The 19,439-nt window shown below is 39.7% G+C and overlaps 2 protein-coding genes across 2 annotated transcripts in view; both read right to left on the reverse strand.

The window, feature by feature from the left end:
• Nucleotides 5,264-14,714, reverse strand: SLN (sarcolipin). The gene is given in 3 exon segments (NM_001044566.2): nucleotides 5,264-6,206; nucleotides 10,372-10,502; nucleotides 14,558-14,714. A coding segment is annotated over 1 exon segment (96 nt). The 5' UTR covers nucleotides 6,146-6,206; nucleotides 10,372-10,502; nucleotides 14,558-14,714; the 3' UTR covers nucleotides 5,264-6,049.
• SLC35F2 (solute carrier family 35 member F2) overlaps nucleotides 15,368-19,439 on the reverse strand; it is a 98,303-nt gene continuing 94,231 nt past the window's right edge. Inside the window, exon 9 of the transcript XR_002335623.1 lies at nucleotides 15,368-16,551. The gene's annotated coding sequence lies outside the window, so the exon portion shown is untranslated. The remainder of the gene's footprint in view (nucleotides 16,552-19,439) is intronic.

Genomic DNA, 19,439 nt, shown 5'->3' on the forward strand with positions numbered 1-19,439 from the left:
CGATGCTTTTGTTTTGTTTTAAATAAGAATGTATTGAAGTATTTTTTATTTTAAAGTAAATATTTTTAAAAATAAGTGAGAAAAAGGAATGAGAAAGGAAAGGGGAAGGGAATACTAAAATTTTACTTAAAAGGGAGTTCCCGTTGTGGCACAGAGGAAACGAATCCAGCTAGGAACCATGAGGTTGCAGGTTGGATGGCTGGCCTCGCTCACTGGGTTAAGGATCTGGCATTGCCGTGAACTGTGGTGTAGGTCTCAGACTCGGCTCAGATCGATCCCATGTTGCTGTGGCTGTGGTGTAGGCCGGCAGCTACAGCTCAGATTAGACCCCTAGCCTGGGAACCTCCATATGCTGTGGGTGCAGCCCTAAAAAAGAAAAAAGACAAAAAAAATTTTTTTTTCCTAAAAAGATTAAAATTAGCATCTTATTTCCTATTCTTGTCTTACCTCATGCATACCCCTGCCTCCAGCACACACATGCATTGATCAGCGCACGGCACTTGGTGGGGCATCTAACTCTCAAAAGCTTATGTTATATATAGAAATGGTGTTCCACTCTAAGAACCAGATTTAACCTAAAAATCGTAAGTGCTAGTTATAATTTATCTAGAATTACTATATTTGGGTGCTTTATATACACCCAAATTTCTACTTTTCCCACTACCTTCTGAGGTAGGTAGTATTATCTCCATTTTTATATTAGAAAACCGTGGCTTAGGGAATTTATTTGTCATAGATCAAACAGCTAAAAAGTGGCTGAGTCAGGATTAAGACATAGTCTAATTGTTGTCAAAACCAGTGCTTTTTCTATTATGGGTTCTTCTGAGGAAGGAACTGTGGAAAGAATTCCTTTGGCATCACTCAGGGAATAGGATACTGTGTCACTAGGAAGATTTTCTCGCCAAGATCTTGGTGCCTATGATGATTCATATTTAGATCATGTTCCTTGAGAGTAGGGAAAGATATCTGTAAGCAGCTGGTTTTAGCATCTAAGAGTGGTAAAGAAAGTTCTCAGGGAAACCATCCAATGATATTGGAGGAAATCTCAGAGGTCACAAGGCTATTTTTTTCCTCTACGCAGCTAAAATTTCAACCCTTGCTAAAACTTTAACTTCCAGCCATAATGAAGGTTAAAGTGTTTATTACTAAATAGTCATAAGAAAGAGCAAGAGATTCGGCGGGCCTCTGAGCCAAGCACCCCTGAGCCTACACCTTTCAGGTAACTGTGTGAAAGGAAAGGTGAGTATTAAAGAGGGGCCTGGAGATCTAGCCAGGATGATGTGCCAACATATTTTCCAGTCCATAGCAAGAGGGACCTGGTCAGGGTGGCCTCACAATTACATACTTTTCTGCTGTATACATGTGGAATACTCTTTGGGCCACAGCCTAAAATGAAATCAGATTTTGCCATTTTTATTCCATCCAAGATCTGAGGAGAGAGCTTTCAGTAAAAACAAATCCAATCATTCAGAATTGGCAGTTGAAAAATGTTGGCCTAAACATCAAAATCGAGGCTCATGCTAAAGGGACTGAACCCAGGTATCAGGAAATGACCTCACTGCTTTCATGCAAAGGTAACAATAATGGAATGTGTAAAGATTATAGCATGCACTAAATTAATTATGCTTCTGCATCCCCTCATTTTCAGACTTTAGCCATCCCAATGGCCTTGTAATATTACAACAGTCTGCTCCTAATCAGAGAAACTAAGATGAGTAAACAATAGCTGTGGAGTTTCTTTTGTGGCTCAATGGTTAATGAACCTGACTAGGATCCATGAGGATGCCGGTTCAATCCCTGGCCTCGTTCAGTGAGTGGGTCAAAGATCCAGCGCTGCCATGAGCTGTGGTATAGGTCACAGAAGCAGCTTGGATCCCGTGTGGCTGTGGCTGTTGTGTAGGCCAGCAGCTGTAGCTCCAATTAGACACCTAGCCTGGGAACCTCCATATGCCATGGATGCGGCCCTAAAAAACAGCAAAAACCAAACCAAGGAGTTCCCGTCGTGGCACAGCGGAAACGAATCCAACTAGGAACCACGAGGAGGTGGGTTCAGTCCCTGGCCTCGCTCAGTGGGTTAAGGATCCAGCACTGCCGTGAGCTGTGGTGTAGGTCGCAGAAGCAGCTTAGATCCCCCTTTGCTGTGGCTGCGGCGTAGGCCAGTGGCTACAGCTCTGATTGGACCCCTAGCCTGGGAACCTCCATATGCTGCGGGTGTGGCCCTGAAATGTCAAAAACAAAAAAAACAAAAAAACAAAAACCCAAACCAAACCAAAAAAAACAATAGCTGTAAGGAAACAGGGCTATGGGAATGCTCCGTGGCAAACTCCATTTTTATTTAATGGGTTAAAACCCTTCCTTGCTGCAAGGCTAATACCCTCACAATGATAAAGAAGCTGTTAAAAAAAGTGTCTTTTACTTGAAGTTTATCTTCCACAATCTCCAATAATCAAGAAACCCACCTCACTGAAAAAATTCATATGAGTCTTAACAAAACCCTTGAAAACTTCTTGAAATTATTACTGTCACTGTCACCCTTAATCATCAGGCAAGGTCAACAGAACTAATGGAAAAACTGGAGTCAAGTAGAATTTGAATTATTTACATGGGATTGAATAAACTGATAAATATGATTATAATTATTATGACTTTTGCTCTGAAATACTACTGATTTTAATCTTTGTTTTCTATATATAAGGAAAACTTTCCCCTTAAGCTAACCATGACTTATAGCAATTTGGTAAATTATACATTTGCAAACAGAATTTAAACATTTCTCTTGCTTCTCTACCTGACCCCTCCAGAATTTGGAAACTCTTAGTGGGTATTCTTATTTTCATGGGAATATAGTTCCCTGCATGAGCTCAATAAGAGTATGTTCTCCTGGAGTTCCTGTTGTGGCTCAGCAGTAATGACACTGACTAGTATCCATGAGGATTCGGGTTCGATCCCTGGCCTTGCTCAGTGGGTTAAGGATACAGCATTGCTGGAAGCTGCAGTGTAGGTCACAGATATGGCTCGGATCCTGCGTTGCTGTGGCTGTGGCTGTGGCATAGGCCAACAGCTGCAGCTCTGATTCCACCCCTAACCTTGGAACTTCCATATGCCACAGGTGCCCCCCACCCCAAAGTATATGTTCTCCTCATAACAGGACACATTGGAAATATTGGCTACATTACCTTGACTTTGACTGAAATGTCTCATTTGGGAAAATGCATAAAATCAAATATGGCCAGACAGCTTTAAAGAACTAGAGTTGACTTTATGGAGCCATAAATTCCCTTGGAAAAACAACTTGGTACCTTGCTTACAGGATTCCTCACAGCCTTACCAAGTGAATAAGAAAGACCATTTCCTAGCAGGTATAGGAACCTGAAGATATTATAAACCTCAAGAAGAGAGGGATCCACTCAAATCTGTAGGTATTGCAGGTGAAATCTGAGAGCAAGTCCTTGGCATGTCTTTCCTGGCCTTGAGAGATTTTTTTAAAGTCAAGTGGAGATTCCTTATGAAAAGTTCCAGCAAAGCCAATTAAAATGAATCTATATGATCAATTATGCAAATAATCAAGACAAGTTTATTGAAACCAGTCTTATTTTGCAAACAAATTAATCTTAATTTGGCTGTTTTGGGTAGAAATGAGGGTAGTTTGAGAGAGAAAACCTATGTTTCAGTAATATACCTCTGTGGATATTAAGTTCCTGTGTTATTAATTGTCTTTGAGGTTTAGTATTTACTGCCTAAGACTCACTTCCTAGATGGCTTTTTGTCGCTATGTTATGTTATTGCAGAGTTTAATCGAATTATTAAAAGGACATTCTAAGCTTACTTCTGAAGCTTACCACAGTGATATATTTTTGGATGAAGAACAGGTGTTCCATGAATAGTAACCAAGAAGTTGTGCACCCTGGAAAAGACATCACTTAAAGGACTTCCAAACTGGATTGAAGAACTCATATCAAGTACTCTTAACTAGTTCATGTACAATAAAGGGGATTGACTCAAATTTATATTTCCTACTTTAAAAAGGCCCCTGCACTGGACTGGTCTTTAGAGAGGACTTCCGACCTCAAACTCGCCATAAAACAATACTCAAACAGAGGAGAAAATTCACGTACAACAGGTCAAGAAGACAACAGCAATCATAGACAACCGATCCAAGAAGCTAGACCTGAATTATAAGATCCATCCTACTAATTCAGTTGTACTATTTACCAAATATTTGTCTCCCTATCAAAATTGAAAGCTACTGTTTTTTCCAGCTATATCTTTGCCTCAATGTTCAGGATGGGAAAAAAATTTTCTAGTGAATTACAGAGTACAGCTACTCATGACATATATCACTGCTTGCTTTAAGTTTTCTGCTAAAAGCACACATATGATGGTTGTGTGATAATTTTATAAAATTGATAAAAACAGGAGTTCCCTTCATGGCTCAGTGGTTAACAAATACGACTAGGAACCATGAGGTTGTGGGTTCAATCCTTGGCCTTGCTCAGTGGGTTAAGAATTTGGCATTGCTGTGAGCTGTGGTGTAGGTCGCAGACAAGGCTCAGATCCCGAGTTGCTGTGGCTGTAGCATAGGCCCGCGGCTACAGCTCCGATTCGACCCCTAGCCTGGGACCTCCATATACTGCAGGAGCGGCCCAAGAAATGGCAAAAAGAAAAAAAAAATTGATAAAAATATATAGCCTATAAAGTTTCCCCATCAGCACATATCTCTGTACTTGTTTACTATGTCTGATTAATTTCCCCCCAAATTGAATAACTATGCAAATATAAACACACACATACACACACAAAGGAAGCCTAGCACCACTGAGGGACATGATGGACCCATGGCAGGCAATGGCCCTCTGGCATTGAGGAACAAATATTTTGATCAACAATGTTTTCTATCAGCTTAATTAGTCATAAGTATTCTTGTTCCTTCTTATCTACTGCTCTGCTGATTGACAAAAAAAAGATGATTCCAAGGCTTTGTTTTAAACTCCTCGGAAATAGAATTGTATTAGTTGGAGTATCCATCATGGCTCAGCAGTAATGAAACTACTATCTATGAGGATGATGGTTTGGTCCCTGGCCTTGCTCAAGGAGTTAAGGATCTGGCATTGCCGTGAGCTGTGGTGTAGGTCACAGCTGCAGCTCCAATTTGACCCCTAGCTTGGGAACTTCCATATGCTGCACCTATGGCTGTAAAAAGACAAAAAAAAAAAAAAAAAAAAAAAAAAAAAAAAAAAAAGCAAACACGGAGATATTACAAACATACATTTTTTTGTGCATTTTATTGATAAAACACAAGACTTCAAAGAAATTTTGGGCTTTTAGTGGACAATTCAAGCTGTGCTCCAGACCTCCTAGTGGAATGGATTTATTTTCCCTCTGCCCTTGGTACTAGTGCAGAGGGAAAGTTTGAGGAGCACTGAACCAATAGAATTATTTGAAATGCGACATTCTTAATTGACTTGTTTTCAAATCCTCAGCAGTTAGAGGATTCTTGGCTTATCTCAAATGCCAGAAATACTATAACATTTGTCACTTCGATCACAGCCAACGGTCAAATGCAGTATCACAAATAGATGCTAAAATAAATTCTAAAAGCCATTTTTGTGGTTGACAACTTTATTCACATGACAGCTATAGGGGCTGATGACGATTTCCTTTAATGGTTCTTTCTTCTGGCCAGTTGATTTAGAGTTTGGTTGCTGAGTGTGGGTTGAAGGGATGTGTGGTGAGACAGATCAGAGGCTTGTTAAAATTCTGTCATCATGAATCCAGTTTACTTTTAACCTTGTGGCTTGTCTAACACATTTGCAGTAAGAGTTGGGGAATAAATCTAAGGCTCACTGGCAAACACTTGGCAGCCCTTGAGAGCAGCATCGTTAGAGATCACACAATCGATCCTGGCACTGGAGGCACTTTGAATACTGTGCATGCAGGTCAGAAGTGCTATGGGGTGCCAAAAAAAGGCATCCCATGACAGCAATGGGATTGAAGGCCATACAGAAGACAGCTCTGGAGCATTGCAGTCAATTCCAGGAGCTGTGGCATCTCAGTACTGATAGGACCTCACGAGAAGCCATATAAGAATAACTGTAATTAGGACAACGGTGAAGTTGAGACACAGCTCCCGGGTGGATCGCTCCATTCTCAGAGTGGCTTAGTGAGAACTGAAGGCAGACTTCAGACCGCCTGCTGGTCTTTATCTCCTAATAAAAAGTAACAAAGAAAACAGAGGATTAGTGAGCGTTCTATCATCAAAGGAAATAGAAGCATTTGGAGGAGGAACATGTCATGGGTGAACTATGTCCCCTCAAAATTCATATGCTAAAATCTGAACCCCAGCATCTTAGAATGTGACTACATATCCTTTAAATTTTTTTTTTTTTTTTTTTTTTTAGCTATTTCTTGGGCCGCTCCCGCGGCATATGGAGATTCCCAGGCTAGGGGTTGAATCGGAGCTGTAGCCACCGGCCTACGCCAGAGCCACAGCAACGCAGGATCCGAGCCGCGTCTGCAACCTACACCACAGCTCACGGCAACGCCGGATCGTTAACCCACTGAGCAAGGGCAGGGATCGAACCCACAACCTCATGGTTCCTAGTCGGATTCGTTAACCACTGCGCCACGACGGGAACTCCCATGTTCTCTAAATTTTTCATTGAGGAATATAATTATATTTGGAGACAGGGGCTTTCAAGAGGTAATTAAGTTTAAATGAGGGCATTAAGATGGTTCCTAATACAACAAGACTCGTGTCCTTATAATAAGACGAGATTAGGACACAGACTGTGAAGACCCAGGGAGAAGATGGTCATATGCAAGCCAAGGAGACAGACCCCGGAAGGAATCAACGCTTTCAATACCTTGATCTCATATTTCTAGCCTCCAGACTATCTTTGGAGTAAAGCTGCTACTCTTCTCTGGGTCTCCACCCTCTTGCCAACCCTGCAGATTTTGGATCTGCCAGCTTCCACGATCATGAGCCAATTACATCGCGAGCGCGCGCGCGCGTGCGCACACACACTCACACACACACACACACACACACAAATTGGTTCTGTTTCTCTGAAGGACCCTGACTTTTACAGATAGCCTGGCTTTTTTGCTTGATGTCAAAAAGACCAATGTAGTCCTGATTATTTTCCTGTGAAAAAAATTATATTGTGCATCATTGATAAAATATTACATTTTGAATTTACAAAATATTACATTTTTTCTAATTTCTACGTGTGTGTCCTTGCTTTGCAAGGTCACCAAAACTGAAAAAAAAAATGATATGCCTTAGTATTGTTCTTGTTTTGAATTACATGTAGAAGTAGGATACCATAATTTTTCAGGTTTCAGGCTGACCTGTCTACATCTAATGCTGTGAAAGCATGAAGTAGCTTCAACAGCTGCCTGGCCTCTTAAAAGCCTTGCATTGGGCACAGAGCCTACTGGGGTCAACCAAAAGTTCCTAACATATCAGGCCTTCAGTCCAAAGAGCAAGTGTTAACCTCATGGGTACTTCTATTTCAACAAGGGTTTGTGCCAGCTATTTTTAGTCAAGTCCAGGATGTGCCTATATTGTAAACACTTCAAAAAGCAAGACTGGTATCTTTATAGCTTCTACAGATAGTACATGCAGGAAATCATATTTTGAGAACATATGCAATGTGGTCAATAAAACCATTACCTCCAATGATGTGGCATAATTGACACTGTGTATATGCAAACCAAATGAAATTAAAGATTAATGATAAAACTTCAGATATTTAGGACAAAAGTCTACTATCGAGTGAAAAAGTTTAGGAGGAAAGAGTGTTTTGTTAATTTTCTAAGTGTGGAAATTCAGGGGTCAAGAAGGGTTGTTAGCAAGATGGTATTTTTAACCATCCAACCTGACTGAATTATTAATTTTAATTACTATATTTGTTTTATTATTCATGGACCAAATTATTAATTGGATAAACCATTGAATAATCATTCTTCATATTATATAATTGGTGTAACACACAAGTTCAAATAAGATGGTATCAATCAGTAGGTTGTTGAATCTTGGTGTAAAATATGGTGAATGACAATTGATTTATGTTTCATTTTCCTTAATTCCTATTTTTGTCTTTGCCCCCCACATGAAGGAAATGGTAAATTGCCAATGAAAATCTTTATAAAGATTTGCTTGAAGAAGAAAGTAAACAGAAGAAAGTGAGGTATAAAGGAAGTATAGAGAATGTGTAAGAATGTACATAAGAGCAGAGGGGAACAAGAAGTGAAGAATTCCAGCTGGAGGCAAAGCAATGAGAATCTAAAGCAGATTCTTTCTTAGGAATTTATTAATAAAATTAAATCCTAGTCTAAATGCCAATTTGTTTAGGCAAGTTCTAAAGAAATACAGATATATGCAAAAAATATGAGATCCTATTTGTAATGATCAACACAACCCAATTCAGGGAGGGCAAGATAACTGTTCCACCAAATCTGCTTATTAGATTAAGCTCTTACATAAAGGGAATCATAGATAGTGCCCCAAAAGGAACATACTCCGAAAATGTTGCTGAAAGTTGTTCATAGCTTTGTTCATGTGACCTTCACAGTCTACTCTGTAACCTTCACAACTCAGGCAAGTTTTATTGTGATTTTTTCCTCTCCCAGGATTATAGCTGAGAAAGTAACTTTCAGCAGGAGGTAAATTTGTTTGTGTAATGACACATAGCAAGTCAGAGGCAGAACTAGAGCTGGCAGACTGGAAACAGTTGCTGAAATTGTGGTTACTCCAAAGGAGTGATTACAGGAATGAATTAATTACTATGAATAACTGCTCAGGCTAAACAAATTTTCAACCTTTGGGCAAACAATTTGATATTTTTTTATTAAGGTTGATAAAACTCATTCCCTTTTATCCAGCTATTTCATTTCTACTCTAGAAGCATAAGCACATACATATTAGGATTCATATATAAGAATGTTCATAGCAACAGTTTTTGTTTGTTTGTTTGTTTTTGCTTTTTAGGCCATACCTGCAGCATATGGAAGTTCCCAGGTTAGGGGTCCAATTGGAGCTACAACTGTCAGCTTACGCCACAGCCACAGCAACACAGGATCTGAGCCATGTCTGCAAACTACACCACAGCTCAGGGCATTGCCAGATCCTTAACCCACTGAGTGAGGCCAGGGATCAAACCTGCAACCTCATGGTTCCTAGTTGGATTCTTTCTGCTGTGCCATGATGGGAACTCCCACAGCAACATTTTCATAATATTTCCAAGCTGGAAACAACTCTAATGTTCATCAGCAATAGAACAGATGTGAATTGGGATGTAGTCACACATTAAAATGCTATAGAGAAAAGAAAATACATGAACTACAACACACACAATAAGATGGGTGGATCTCCACAAACAACTATTGAGCAAAAGAGGGATTTATAAAAAGAAACACAGAATATGATTCCATTTCTACAAAGCCAAAAACAGGAAACTTAATCATCTTGTTTAGGAATGTAGCATAGATGGTAAAATTTTAAAGAAAAGCACTGATAAGATTATTTTGACAATCAAGATGGTGACCACCTACGGTAGGACAAAAGGGGGAGGTGATCAAGGATGGACTTCCGGGTGTTGGGCATGATCTATTTCTTGACCTGGGTGATATTTATACAGGTGTTGCCTTAAAATGAGTGTTCAAATGGTGTGTTTTATGCACTCTTCACATTTTTTTCAATAGCCTCTGAATTGACAGAACCCATTACACTTCTTTATTTCTTGTGGTTTACCGCTTATTCTTTCTTGCACTTTGATGGTGAACTTAAATATTTGTTGTTTTATATATTTTTTTAATTAATAAAACACAAAGTTAAGGTGAAATTTTCCAATGAATCCAATTCAGTCAACACATATACTAACTGTAAGGGGAGTATTTTACTTTCATACACATTTACACCAAAGGAAAAAATTCAAATCAGCAATCTTCCTTTTTTTCTGCTGTTAACCCACAAAGACAATTTTGGCTTCATTTAAGTTCTTTCCTGAAGTCAAGATCACACCATATGATCCAAAGTGATTGCCATATGGTGAAGGCACAAAAAACTCTGAATAAATTGTTTGACATTCACTTTCTTTGAATGGAGACTTGGAAAAGATGCAAGACATACTTTCCCTTATGATACATTAAAAAAAAAAAAGCAATTTAGTAGGAAGGGAGAAAATGCATAACATGAGGTGAAAAAAAGTAAAACAAGAATCAGTAATATTCACTTTCTACTTTAAGAAATATTGTGTATAATAGGTATTGCTGATTTCACTAAGAAATGTAAATATTCCTCTGTTTTTCTCATTTTCAACTTGTACGCATACACATACAGTAAGCAAAACATAAAAATCCTGCTATTACCTGAACAGCGTCAAGGACACACAGGGCTGCAGTAGGCTTCTCCTCTCTCTCTCTCACCAACTTGGGCTGCAACTCCTGCTTGTCTTCCAGGCTGTCTGGACTCCTGGACTCTGGGCAGGGCCTAAAGTAGTCTGAGGGAGGTGGCAATCACTGTGATGTCACTGATGAAACATCTCGAAGGAACAACCTCCAAAGGCTGGAGGCTATTTGTGTTTAGGGGGACACGGAAATGTGTTGACTAAGACTGTTCTTTTGGCTGCCAATTTGTATTCACAGCCCAAGGACTTAAAATCTTTTCTTCCCAGTTGACTTTGGGTACAACTGATATAGGTTTTAAATTCATCTTTTACATCTTCAAGAAGCTCTCTAACACGTGTCTAAAACATCATAAACCAAGAGTGATAGACTAATATTAACAAAGCTTTGCTGCATTTGGCTGCTCCGCCTACTCAGCATGTGAGGGTGTAAAAATTCGACTTCATTTAACCACCCGTGTTTTCAGCTTTCTGAAGCACGAAGAGTTCCCTGTCTTGCACATGCACACCCCAAACCATACACATACCAGAATTCAACAGGCATCTTAGCTCCTTAAAACTGACTTCAGTCCAAGGGGTGAAAGTGATCTTCCCAGTCACCTGTTCCACATAACTTTCCAGCTAAGCTGTATGTTGTAAGTTTACACATTAATATACAGTTTCATCTGAAACAGCTGTGGAAGCCATGGTTTATAGATCTCTGTCAATGTACTTATACAGCAGTAAAGTCATACAGCAAAACTCAGACATCTGGGTGGTTTAGGGGTAGCAAGAGAACTGGTCAAAACTAGTGAAAAACATGAGTTATAGAATATACCTGAAAGAAATAAAATTATATAACTTTCAAATATAAACACTGACTAAAACTAAACTGGTAAAATGAGTTTGTAATCAATATTCCAGATGTCAAGGTAAATGAAGCCTCTGAAGAGTTTAACTGAAACTTGAAAACACATCAATTAAACACAACCCCAGCAATTGCTTGCTCACCAAATCCTTTCTTTGTAGATAAAAGAACAAATTTCCCCTCTGATTTCCCAGTTAAGATCTATCAAAATAATATATTCCCAGAAGACATAAACAAAATTCCCTATATAGTGGTGTTCATAGCCAAACCTTTCCCATCATTCCTCATGCTCTAGAAATATTACTACAGGAAAAACTTTCCATTCCATTTCTTCATTTTGATAGAAACATAGTGATTAGGAACCTTAATATAATGTTCTGTTTTCACATGCCTTGTAAAAAGACAGCTTGTTGAAGCGACAGGTATTATATAGTAATTATAGTGCAATGAAACATTGGCAAACTCCTTGACTGTAGGCAGATTTCTGTCTTTTGCTTCCAAGTCTTTGCCAGATTGTTTCAAAGGCTAGGAATATTCTCCTACTTATTAAGCTATTCCTATCCCTTTTTATAACCACTCAAAATTATTTTTTGTCCAATTAAAAAGTTATATATTTATTCTAAAAATTTGAAAATATAAAAGTATAAAGATATTTTAAATTACCATTAATATCACCACCCAAAAGCAAAAAAACCCCAAAAAACAAAAAAACTTTATATCACTTTTTATTCATGTTTGAGGTTCCATAGGTACAATCTCAAATTCACAAGTTCATTTTGGTAAAAGAATCTGATACTTGAAAAACCTTTATCTTTTTTGATTCTTATAGAATGAAATTATTCATACTGTACCATGTATTGGTATTGGATTTATGGGAAAGCATTTATTTTGTATATATTGGAATAGGAATTAGCTCCACAATATTTTAAATGTTAAATAAGAGTTCCCTGGGAGTTCCCACTGGGGCACAATAGGATCAGCAGCATCTTGGGAGCCCTGGGATGCAGGTTCGATCCTCAGCCCAGCACACCAGGTTAAGGATCCACCAGCATTGCCATAGCTGTGGCTTATGTCACAGCTGTGGCTTGGATCTGATCCCTGGCCCAGGAACTCCATATACCATGCAGCAGCCAAAAAAGAAAAAAAAAAAAAAAATAGGAGTTCTCTGGTGACTCAGTGGGTTAAGGATCCAGTGTTGTTACTCTTGTGGCTCTGGTTACTGCTGTGGTGCAAGTTCCATCCCTGGCTCAGGAACTTCTGCATGCTGCAGGCTGCCCCCATCAAAAAATTAAATATTAAATACAATGGGGAAATGTTAACATATCACAAAACAGCTTACTAACTGTCAATTTAGTTGAACTGGTCAATTTCAATGTAACTTGAAGATAATCCTACTGCTTATTCTTGAGTTAGCTTAGTTTTTCTGTTTGGCTGTCCCATTTAAGTTTATCCAACATTATACCAGGGACTATTGTGCCCAGCACATTCATAAATTCCCAGATAGAGACTTCAGAAGCAGCTTAATATTAGTGGTTTATCCTGTGATGCCATGAGAGAGTGTGATAACACTAAGAATTCAGCTCATCATTAGTTTGACCTAACCCTTCCCTGAAAAATATGCAAGCCACCCAAAGTCACATGACAACTATTCAAAGGCTTAAAGCAGAGTTTAACACTGAGGATCTGTGAGTCCATTAAAAAAAAAAAAAATCAACACTATTGTTCTCATTTAAAAAGCTGGAATAATGAGATTTCAAACCTTGCTGCCAAAGAAAATTTCTCTCTTTAAATTAACCTTACTTAATTCTGCTGATATTTTCTGTAATTCGCATGACTTAACATTACATATCAACTTTCTTTCAAGGTGCTGACCTTCCCATCAATAGGAGGACATACTAAACAATCCTTGATCTTATTTCTATGCTTATTAATCTACAATTTAGCCAAAGGTCAAAAATGTTAAGAAAACAACATTCACATTGATATTGGTATTGACACCCAATCCATACCATCATATACATTCCTAAGTGTAAAATATTATATCCTTTGAAAATTAATGCTGTGTTCTTATGCTTAATTAAGAGCTAAATTAACTTGTTTAATTTACTCCCAATTTCCATCAATCTTTTTACTTTGGAAGCAAAAAGTGAAGACCTTATGTCAGACCATGAATTTTACTAGTCTCTGACCCAATGGGAGAATTCAGCAAGGCCTCAATGAAAGGCGATAAGCTCTTAACACATCACAGCAATGAGTCTGATAATTACGGTGCCTCTCTCACCTTCACATCTTCACATTCAACGGGACATGGAGCTGCTCAGAAAGAAAGAAACAGCTTTCTGCTATGCTCTTCCATTATCCCAAGCACAGGAGTACAAGCCCAGGGAAAGAGGAAACCATATTCCTTAAAGTGCTATCCACGTCCTTGAAAAATTAATGATTATTATCTATATTTTTAAGTCCTTGTGGCACATGTGTGATTTTTGGCTTACTAACTAACCTTAATTTCAAAGGCAGTGTGTTGATGTATTTTAAAGCTAGTAAACTTGCCTAACTTTTTGATTGCCCTTTGGATGCTTCCCTTCCTGTAGGTTTTCTTTTATTAATGGTGAATTCTTCTGTTTAATTAGTACAATATATTTCATCCAAAAAAATTTCAAAGGCAAGGATAAATTCTTATATTCCTTTTGTTTCTCTAACTGCATCGAACTAGTAAAGAATCATAATAGATGCTTGAGCATACATAGCAAGGAGCTCACATCACTTCTTATCCTGAGATCCCCAAACGGCTGAGCATGACAGGCAAACGAGAGTGGGGGAAATTGAGGTCAACATCCAATCTACTCATAAAAAGGACCTAGAAATCACCTGGGAGAGAAAACTCTGAAGGGAGTTTTGATCAAGAAGACACATGTGGTCAACAACAGGGAGAATAGAGAGTTATTCCATTGCAGTCATCAAATGGCAAGAGAAAGAGACAAGGGAAAAAGGAAGGGAGGTTGGGTAGAAGCATCTTAGACTGCAATTCCGTTACTGGCTGACAGCTGCCAGGGAAGCAAGGCCCCCCATGCAAACGTGATTATGATTTCAGAGAAGAGCAGCTGGGGTCCACCTCAAGTACGGTGCAGTCACATCTGAGAGGCACATTCCATGGCACCACTCCCACACACTACCCATCCTACTTCACTAAGCTTGAGGTCTGGATCCTAGAGGAAGAGAGCGCTATGGGTAAAAACTCCCCAACTCTTTGACAATTTACCTCAACGGTATGGAGCACTAAAAGGGGCAGAGATTCTCCGTCTACCTGTGCCATCTTGTGGACCTCAGTGCATCCATGGAACCAGCAATGTAATGTCCTTCCATTGAAGTGTCACGGAGCCTGGCAGAAGCAGAAATACTGATCGAGACTTCCTTGTAGTTTATATTAAGCTGTGCAGGCCTTAGTGGCAGATGGCAGCAGAGAGGAGCTTGAGCTAAAGGGCAAGAAAATGGCAGGCACTATGTGGTAGCCGACAGTACGTGTGCGTGAGCACATGTCAACCACCCCCTAAAGTTGCTAGAAATAATTCAGAGGAACATTACAGGGGCATGCAGTCTTGCATAATAGGTGGGTGTCAGAGCCAGAAAAATACGTATTAGTCCTGTTTATAATAACCCATTTTAAGTCCTGGATTGGTGGGGTGACACCTGTTAACATCATTTGACTTGGAACCAATTAAATTCCTCTTCTCTGGAACAAGTATATTTCTGCTCTATAATAAGATTCTGCAAGCAAACAGCTTTCTCTCAGCCCATTAAACATAGCTGCCAAAGGGGGGGAAAAAGCAGCAGCCAAAAATGTGTTTACTACTAAGCTAATACCATCTGCCCTCAAAACACTCCCAGATTTCAGATTCGCTTTGTTATTTTTCTGATGGGAAATAAAAATTCAGCAATCTTTTGATGTGCTGTTACTGAACAGCTCAGAGAGATTCTAGCCAGACACGCCCACCTGAAACATTCTGTTCCTTGGTGAATTTGATCAAGGGTATTTTCACTGAATCTCTCTTGAGAATCTGTCGGATAACACAATTACCATTTCAGTAAGAATAATATAGACAAGACAAAATTGCTTGTTCTCTGTAAACGAGTTCGTTTGGCTTAAGCCTTTAGCTATTTAAAGCAGAGAGAATAGAATCATGAAGAATCATGAAAATCTCTCTCTGCTGCCTGTGAAGGTAATGAGAAAACAAAAGTGCCTAGTTGCAGTAATGTGGAAGAAGATTAACTGGATGCAAGATACAGGCTAAGTTTCCTTTTGGATGAGGGATGTGCTATCTCGGAGGGCAATCGAGCACTTGTTCTACAGTAACCTAACCTTTTACACTTTTACAGTAAGTGAATGTGGAGTTGCCAGGGGCTAGTATTCCGGGAATTTGGGCAGCTTATCTGGGAGAGGTGGTTTAGGCCTCCTCTCTTTAGCGTGTATTTTGTTTGTTCTTGCCCCCATTGGCCAGTATGGGCCAGAAGAGGAGGCCTGAATTATATCTTTGGCCTGAAGATATTTGAAGACATGGGGGCACACATTTTGTGCTAACAAGCTAACTTTTTCTTCTTCTGTCCTAGCCCTCTTGCTAGATGTTACAGTACTCACCAGGCACTTAGATATCAACCACTCCCACTGAGGAACAGCACAAAAACAGGACATCACTGTTACTTTCTCTGTGAACAACTGCCATCTGCCAAGAACCACCACTACTTGCCTTGGGTGTCAACCATGCCTGCCAGATACTACTTCCTCTGCAGCCCCCTCTGCACAGATACTAAAGGTACCAAAGTTATACTTACTTCCAGAGCAAAATGAGGAGATGGGGTGAGATAGTGTGCCTCTTTCTGTATGTTACATCCTACTGAGGAGTACCAAAGGAAGCATCCTCACTCTCACTCTAGCATCTCCCTAGACATAAGTTCACAGGCAAGTTCAGCCAGAGACAACACAGAAGTAATAGGCGTCTTGCTATCCCAGACCTACTCCTTCCCTTCATTACTAAGATTTGATACTACACCAAACTTTCCTCCTCTTGGGATGAATTCTCTCTCAGGAGGGGCCTTTGTTCCCAGAGCAAATCGGCTTCTATCAGGCCTGCTCCATCAGTAAATAAAACATGCATTCACATACCTGAAAGTGCAGCACTAGAAACAGTGGAAGCACAAGGCAAGGTCCTACCACATCAGTGCCCTTACAACGGTACTGCAGCATCTGTGCTTTCTACCAATTGTCTTTCCATTGGAGTCAGAGTAAAAATTGGCTTCTCGGCACTGCAGAGAGAAAGCATATTATTTCTTATTTCAGAGGTTTCCTGCAGCTCCCAGATTAGGTCTAAAATCTTTAGCTGCAGAGGCAAAGCCCTACCATGATCAAGTTTCTAACCCCCTAAACCTCCTCTGCAGCAAACCCAAACCTGCAGTTCCTCAGATATTCTCTCCACGTGTGCATATGCCATTCCCTCTGATTATACCATCCTTTCCCCCTCTCCTCTACACCTCCCACCTTTGTTTGCTGCTTAATAATAGTACATGATTCAAGTGTCACACTTCCTGGTCCTCAAGGCTGGGATGGATCAAACTCTGTGAACTACAACGCTCTAGACGCTATTGATTTCACTCTATTGTCCACACTGACCCTCCTATCCACCTCCTCTCCTTAATAAGGATTGTGGAGTTCTGGCTATGGCACAGCAAGTTAGGAATCAGACTGCAGTGGCTTAAGTTGCTGTGAAAGCGTGGGTTCCATCCCTCACCTGGTGCAGTGAGTTAAAGGATCCGGCATTGCCAGTTTCGGCATAGGCTGCAGCTGCAGCTCGCATTCAATCCCTGGTCCAGGAATTTTCATATGCTGCTGGCATGGCCATTAAAAAAAATAGAAGAACAAGGATTGTATCTTTCATTCATGTAGCCTCAGTGGCTAGGCAGCTGGTACATGTAATATAGTGGGCATTCCATAAAAGTTTGTTAAATAAATATATCGGGAGTTCCCGTCATGGCTCAGCAAAAATTTATCTGGCTATTATCCATGAGGATGTGGGTTCAATCCCTGATCTTGCTCAGTGGGTTGGGGATATGGCATTGCCAGTGAGCTGTGGTGTAGGTCGGATCCCACATTGCTATGGCTGTGGGTAGGCCGGCAGCTATTTGACTCCAAACCTGGGAACTTCCATATGCCGCAGGTATGGCACTAAAAAGCAAACATAAATAAATAGATTTATGTATGAGTGTGAAGTAATTAATAACTATTCAGTTTTGGAAAGTCACAGGCAAATAAATGTTTAAAAAATAAAACGCTCTCATTTTCACCAATTTACATGAGAAAAGACAATGATGTTTACAAGACCTGTAGTAACTTGAACTACTCAGGCTTTCTTGATCTAAGAATAGTACATGCTAGGCTTCCTACCACTGACCAGGTCTGACAGCTGTTTATAGGTTGGCTCATAATATGCTTTAAAGGGATGATTTTCTCTGCTGCTGAAGTTGAGCAACAAACAATGTAGTTTGTTGTAGAGGGTTTGTTTTTTTTTTTAGAAAATTTTAAAATTTAGAAACGTAAAATAATTTAAATGTTCCTACCACACAAAATTAACAAATCCCATTATCTTTTTTTTTACCAAATTGTGTCATATGGACCCCAACTCGGGTCCTAGCCCAGCTAAGGCCCCCTGCCTTGGCAAGGAAGATTCATTTTCTGTTCGGGTTCATGCAGCCAAAAATGAAACCAAAGCTGAGGCAGGGCAAGCTTTAAAGTGTAGTTGATTGACAGTGTTGTTTCAATTTCTGTTGCACAGCAAAGTGACCCAGTCATACATACATATATACATTCTTTTTCTCATATCATCCCCCATCATGGTCTATCACAAGAGTTTGGAAATAGTTCTCTGTACTATACAGCAAGACCTCATTGCTTATCCATTCAAATTGTAATAGTTTGCATCTACCAACCCCAAACTACCAGTGCATCTCACTCCCTCTCCCTCCCCCTTGGCAACTACAAGTCTGTATGTCTGTGAGTCTGTTTCTGTTTTGCTGATAGGCTCATTTGTGTCATGTTTCAGATTCCACATATAAGTGATATCATGATATTTGTTTTTCGCTTCCTGACTTAACTTCACATAGTATGAGAATCTCTTGTTGCATCCATGTTGCTGCAAATGGCATTGTTTCATTCTTTTTATGGCTAAGTAGTATTCCATTGTGTGTGTGTGTGTGTGTGTGTGTATCACATCTTTATTCATTCCTCTGTCAATGGACAGTAGGTTGCTTACATGTCACAGCTACTGTGAATAGTGCTGCTATGAATATTGGGCTGTATGTATCTTTTTAAATTAGAGTTTTCTCTGAATGTATGCCCAGGAGTGGGATTTCAGGATCATATGGTAACTTTATTTTTAGTTTTTAAAGGAACCTCCATACTGCTCTGTATAGTGGCTGCACCAATTTACATTCCCACCAACAGTGTGGGGGGGGGTTCCCTTTTCTCCACACCCTCTCTAGAATTTGCTATTTGTAGACTTACTAGTGATGGCCATTCTGACCAATGTGAGGTGCTTCATTGTAGTTTTGACTTGCTTTTCTCTGATAATTAGCGATGATGAGCGTTTTTTCATGTGCCTGCTGGCCAACTGTATGTCTTCTTTGGAGAAATGTCTATTTGTCTTTTGTCTTTGTAGGACCACACCCGCAGCATATGGAAGATCCCAAGCTAGGGGTCAAATCGGAGCTATAGCTGCCGGCCTATGCCACAGCCACAACTGGGGGATCCAAGCTGCATCTGTGACCTACACTGTAGCTCAAGAGCAATGTGGATCCTTAACCCACTGAGTGAGGCCAGGGATCAATTCTGTGTCCTCATGGATACTAGTCAGGTTGGTTAACCGTGGAGGCACAACGGGAACTACTTCTTCTGCCCATTTTCCAATTGGGTTATTTGTTTTTTGTTGTTGCTGAGCTGTGTGAGTTGTTTATATATTTTGGAGATTAATCCCTTGACAGTTGCATTGCTTGTAACTATTTTCTCCCATCCCATAGGTTGTCTTTTCATTTTTTTTTTCATTTTTTTCTTTTTTTATGATATCCTTTGCTGAGCAAGAGCTTGTGAGTTTGATTAGGAACCGTTTGTTTATTTTTGTTTTCATCTCCATTGCCTTGGGAGA

This window comes from Sus scrofa, chromosome 9 (assembly GCF_000003025.6).
Source record: "Sus scrofa isolate TJ Tabasco breed Duroc chromosome 9, Sscrofa11.1, whole genome shotgun sequence".
NCBI classification, from domain to species: Eukaryota; Metazoa; Chordata; class Mammalia; order Artiodactyla; family Suidae; genus Sus; species Sus scrofa.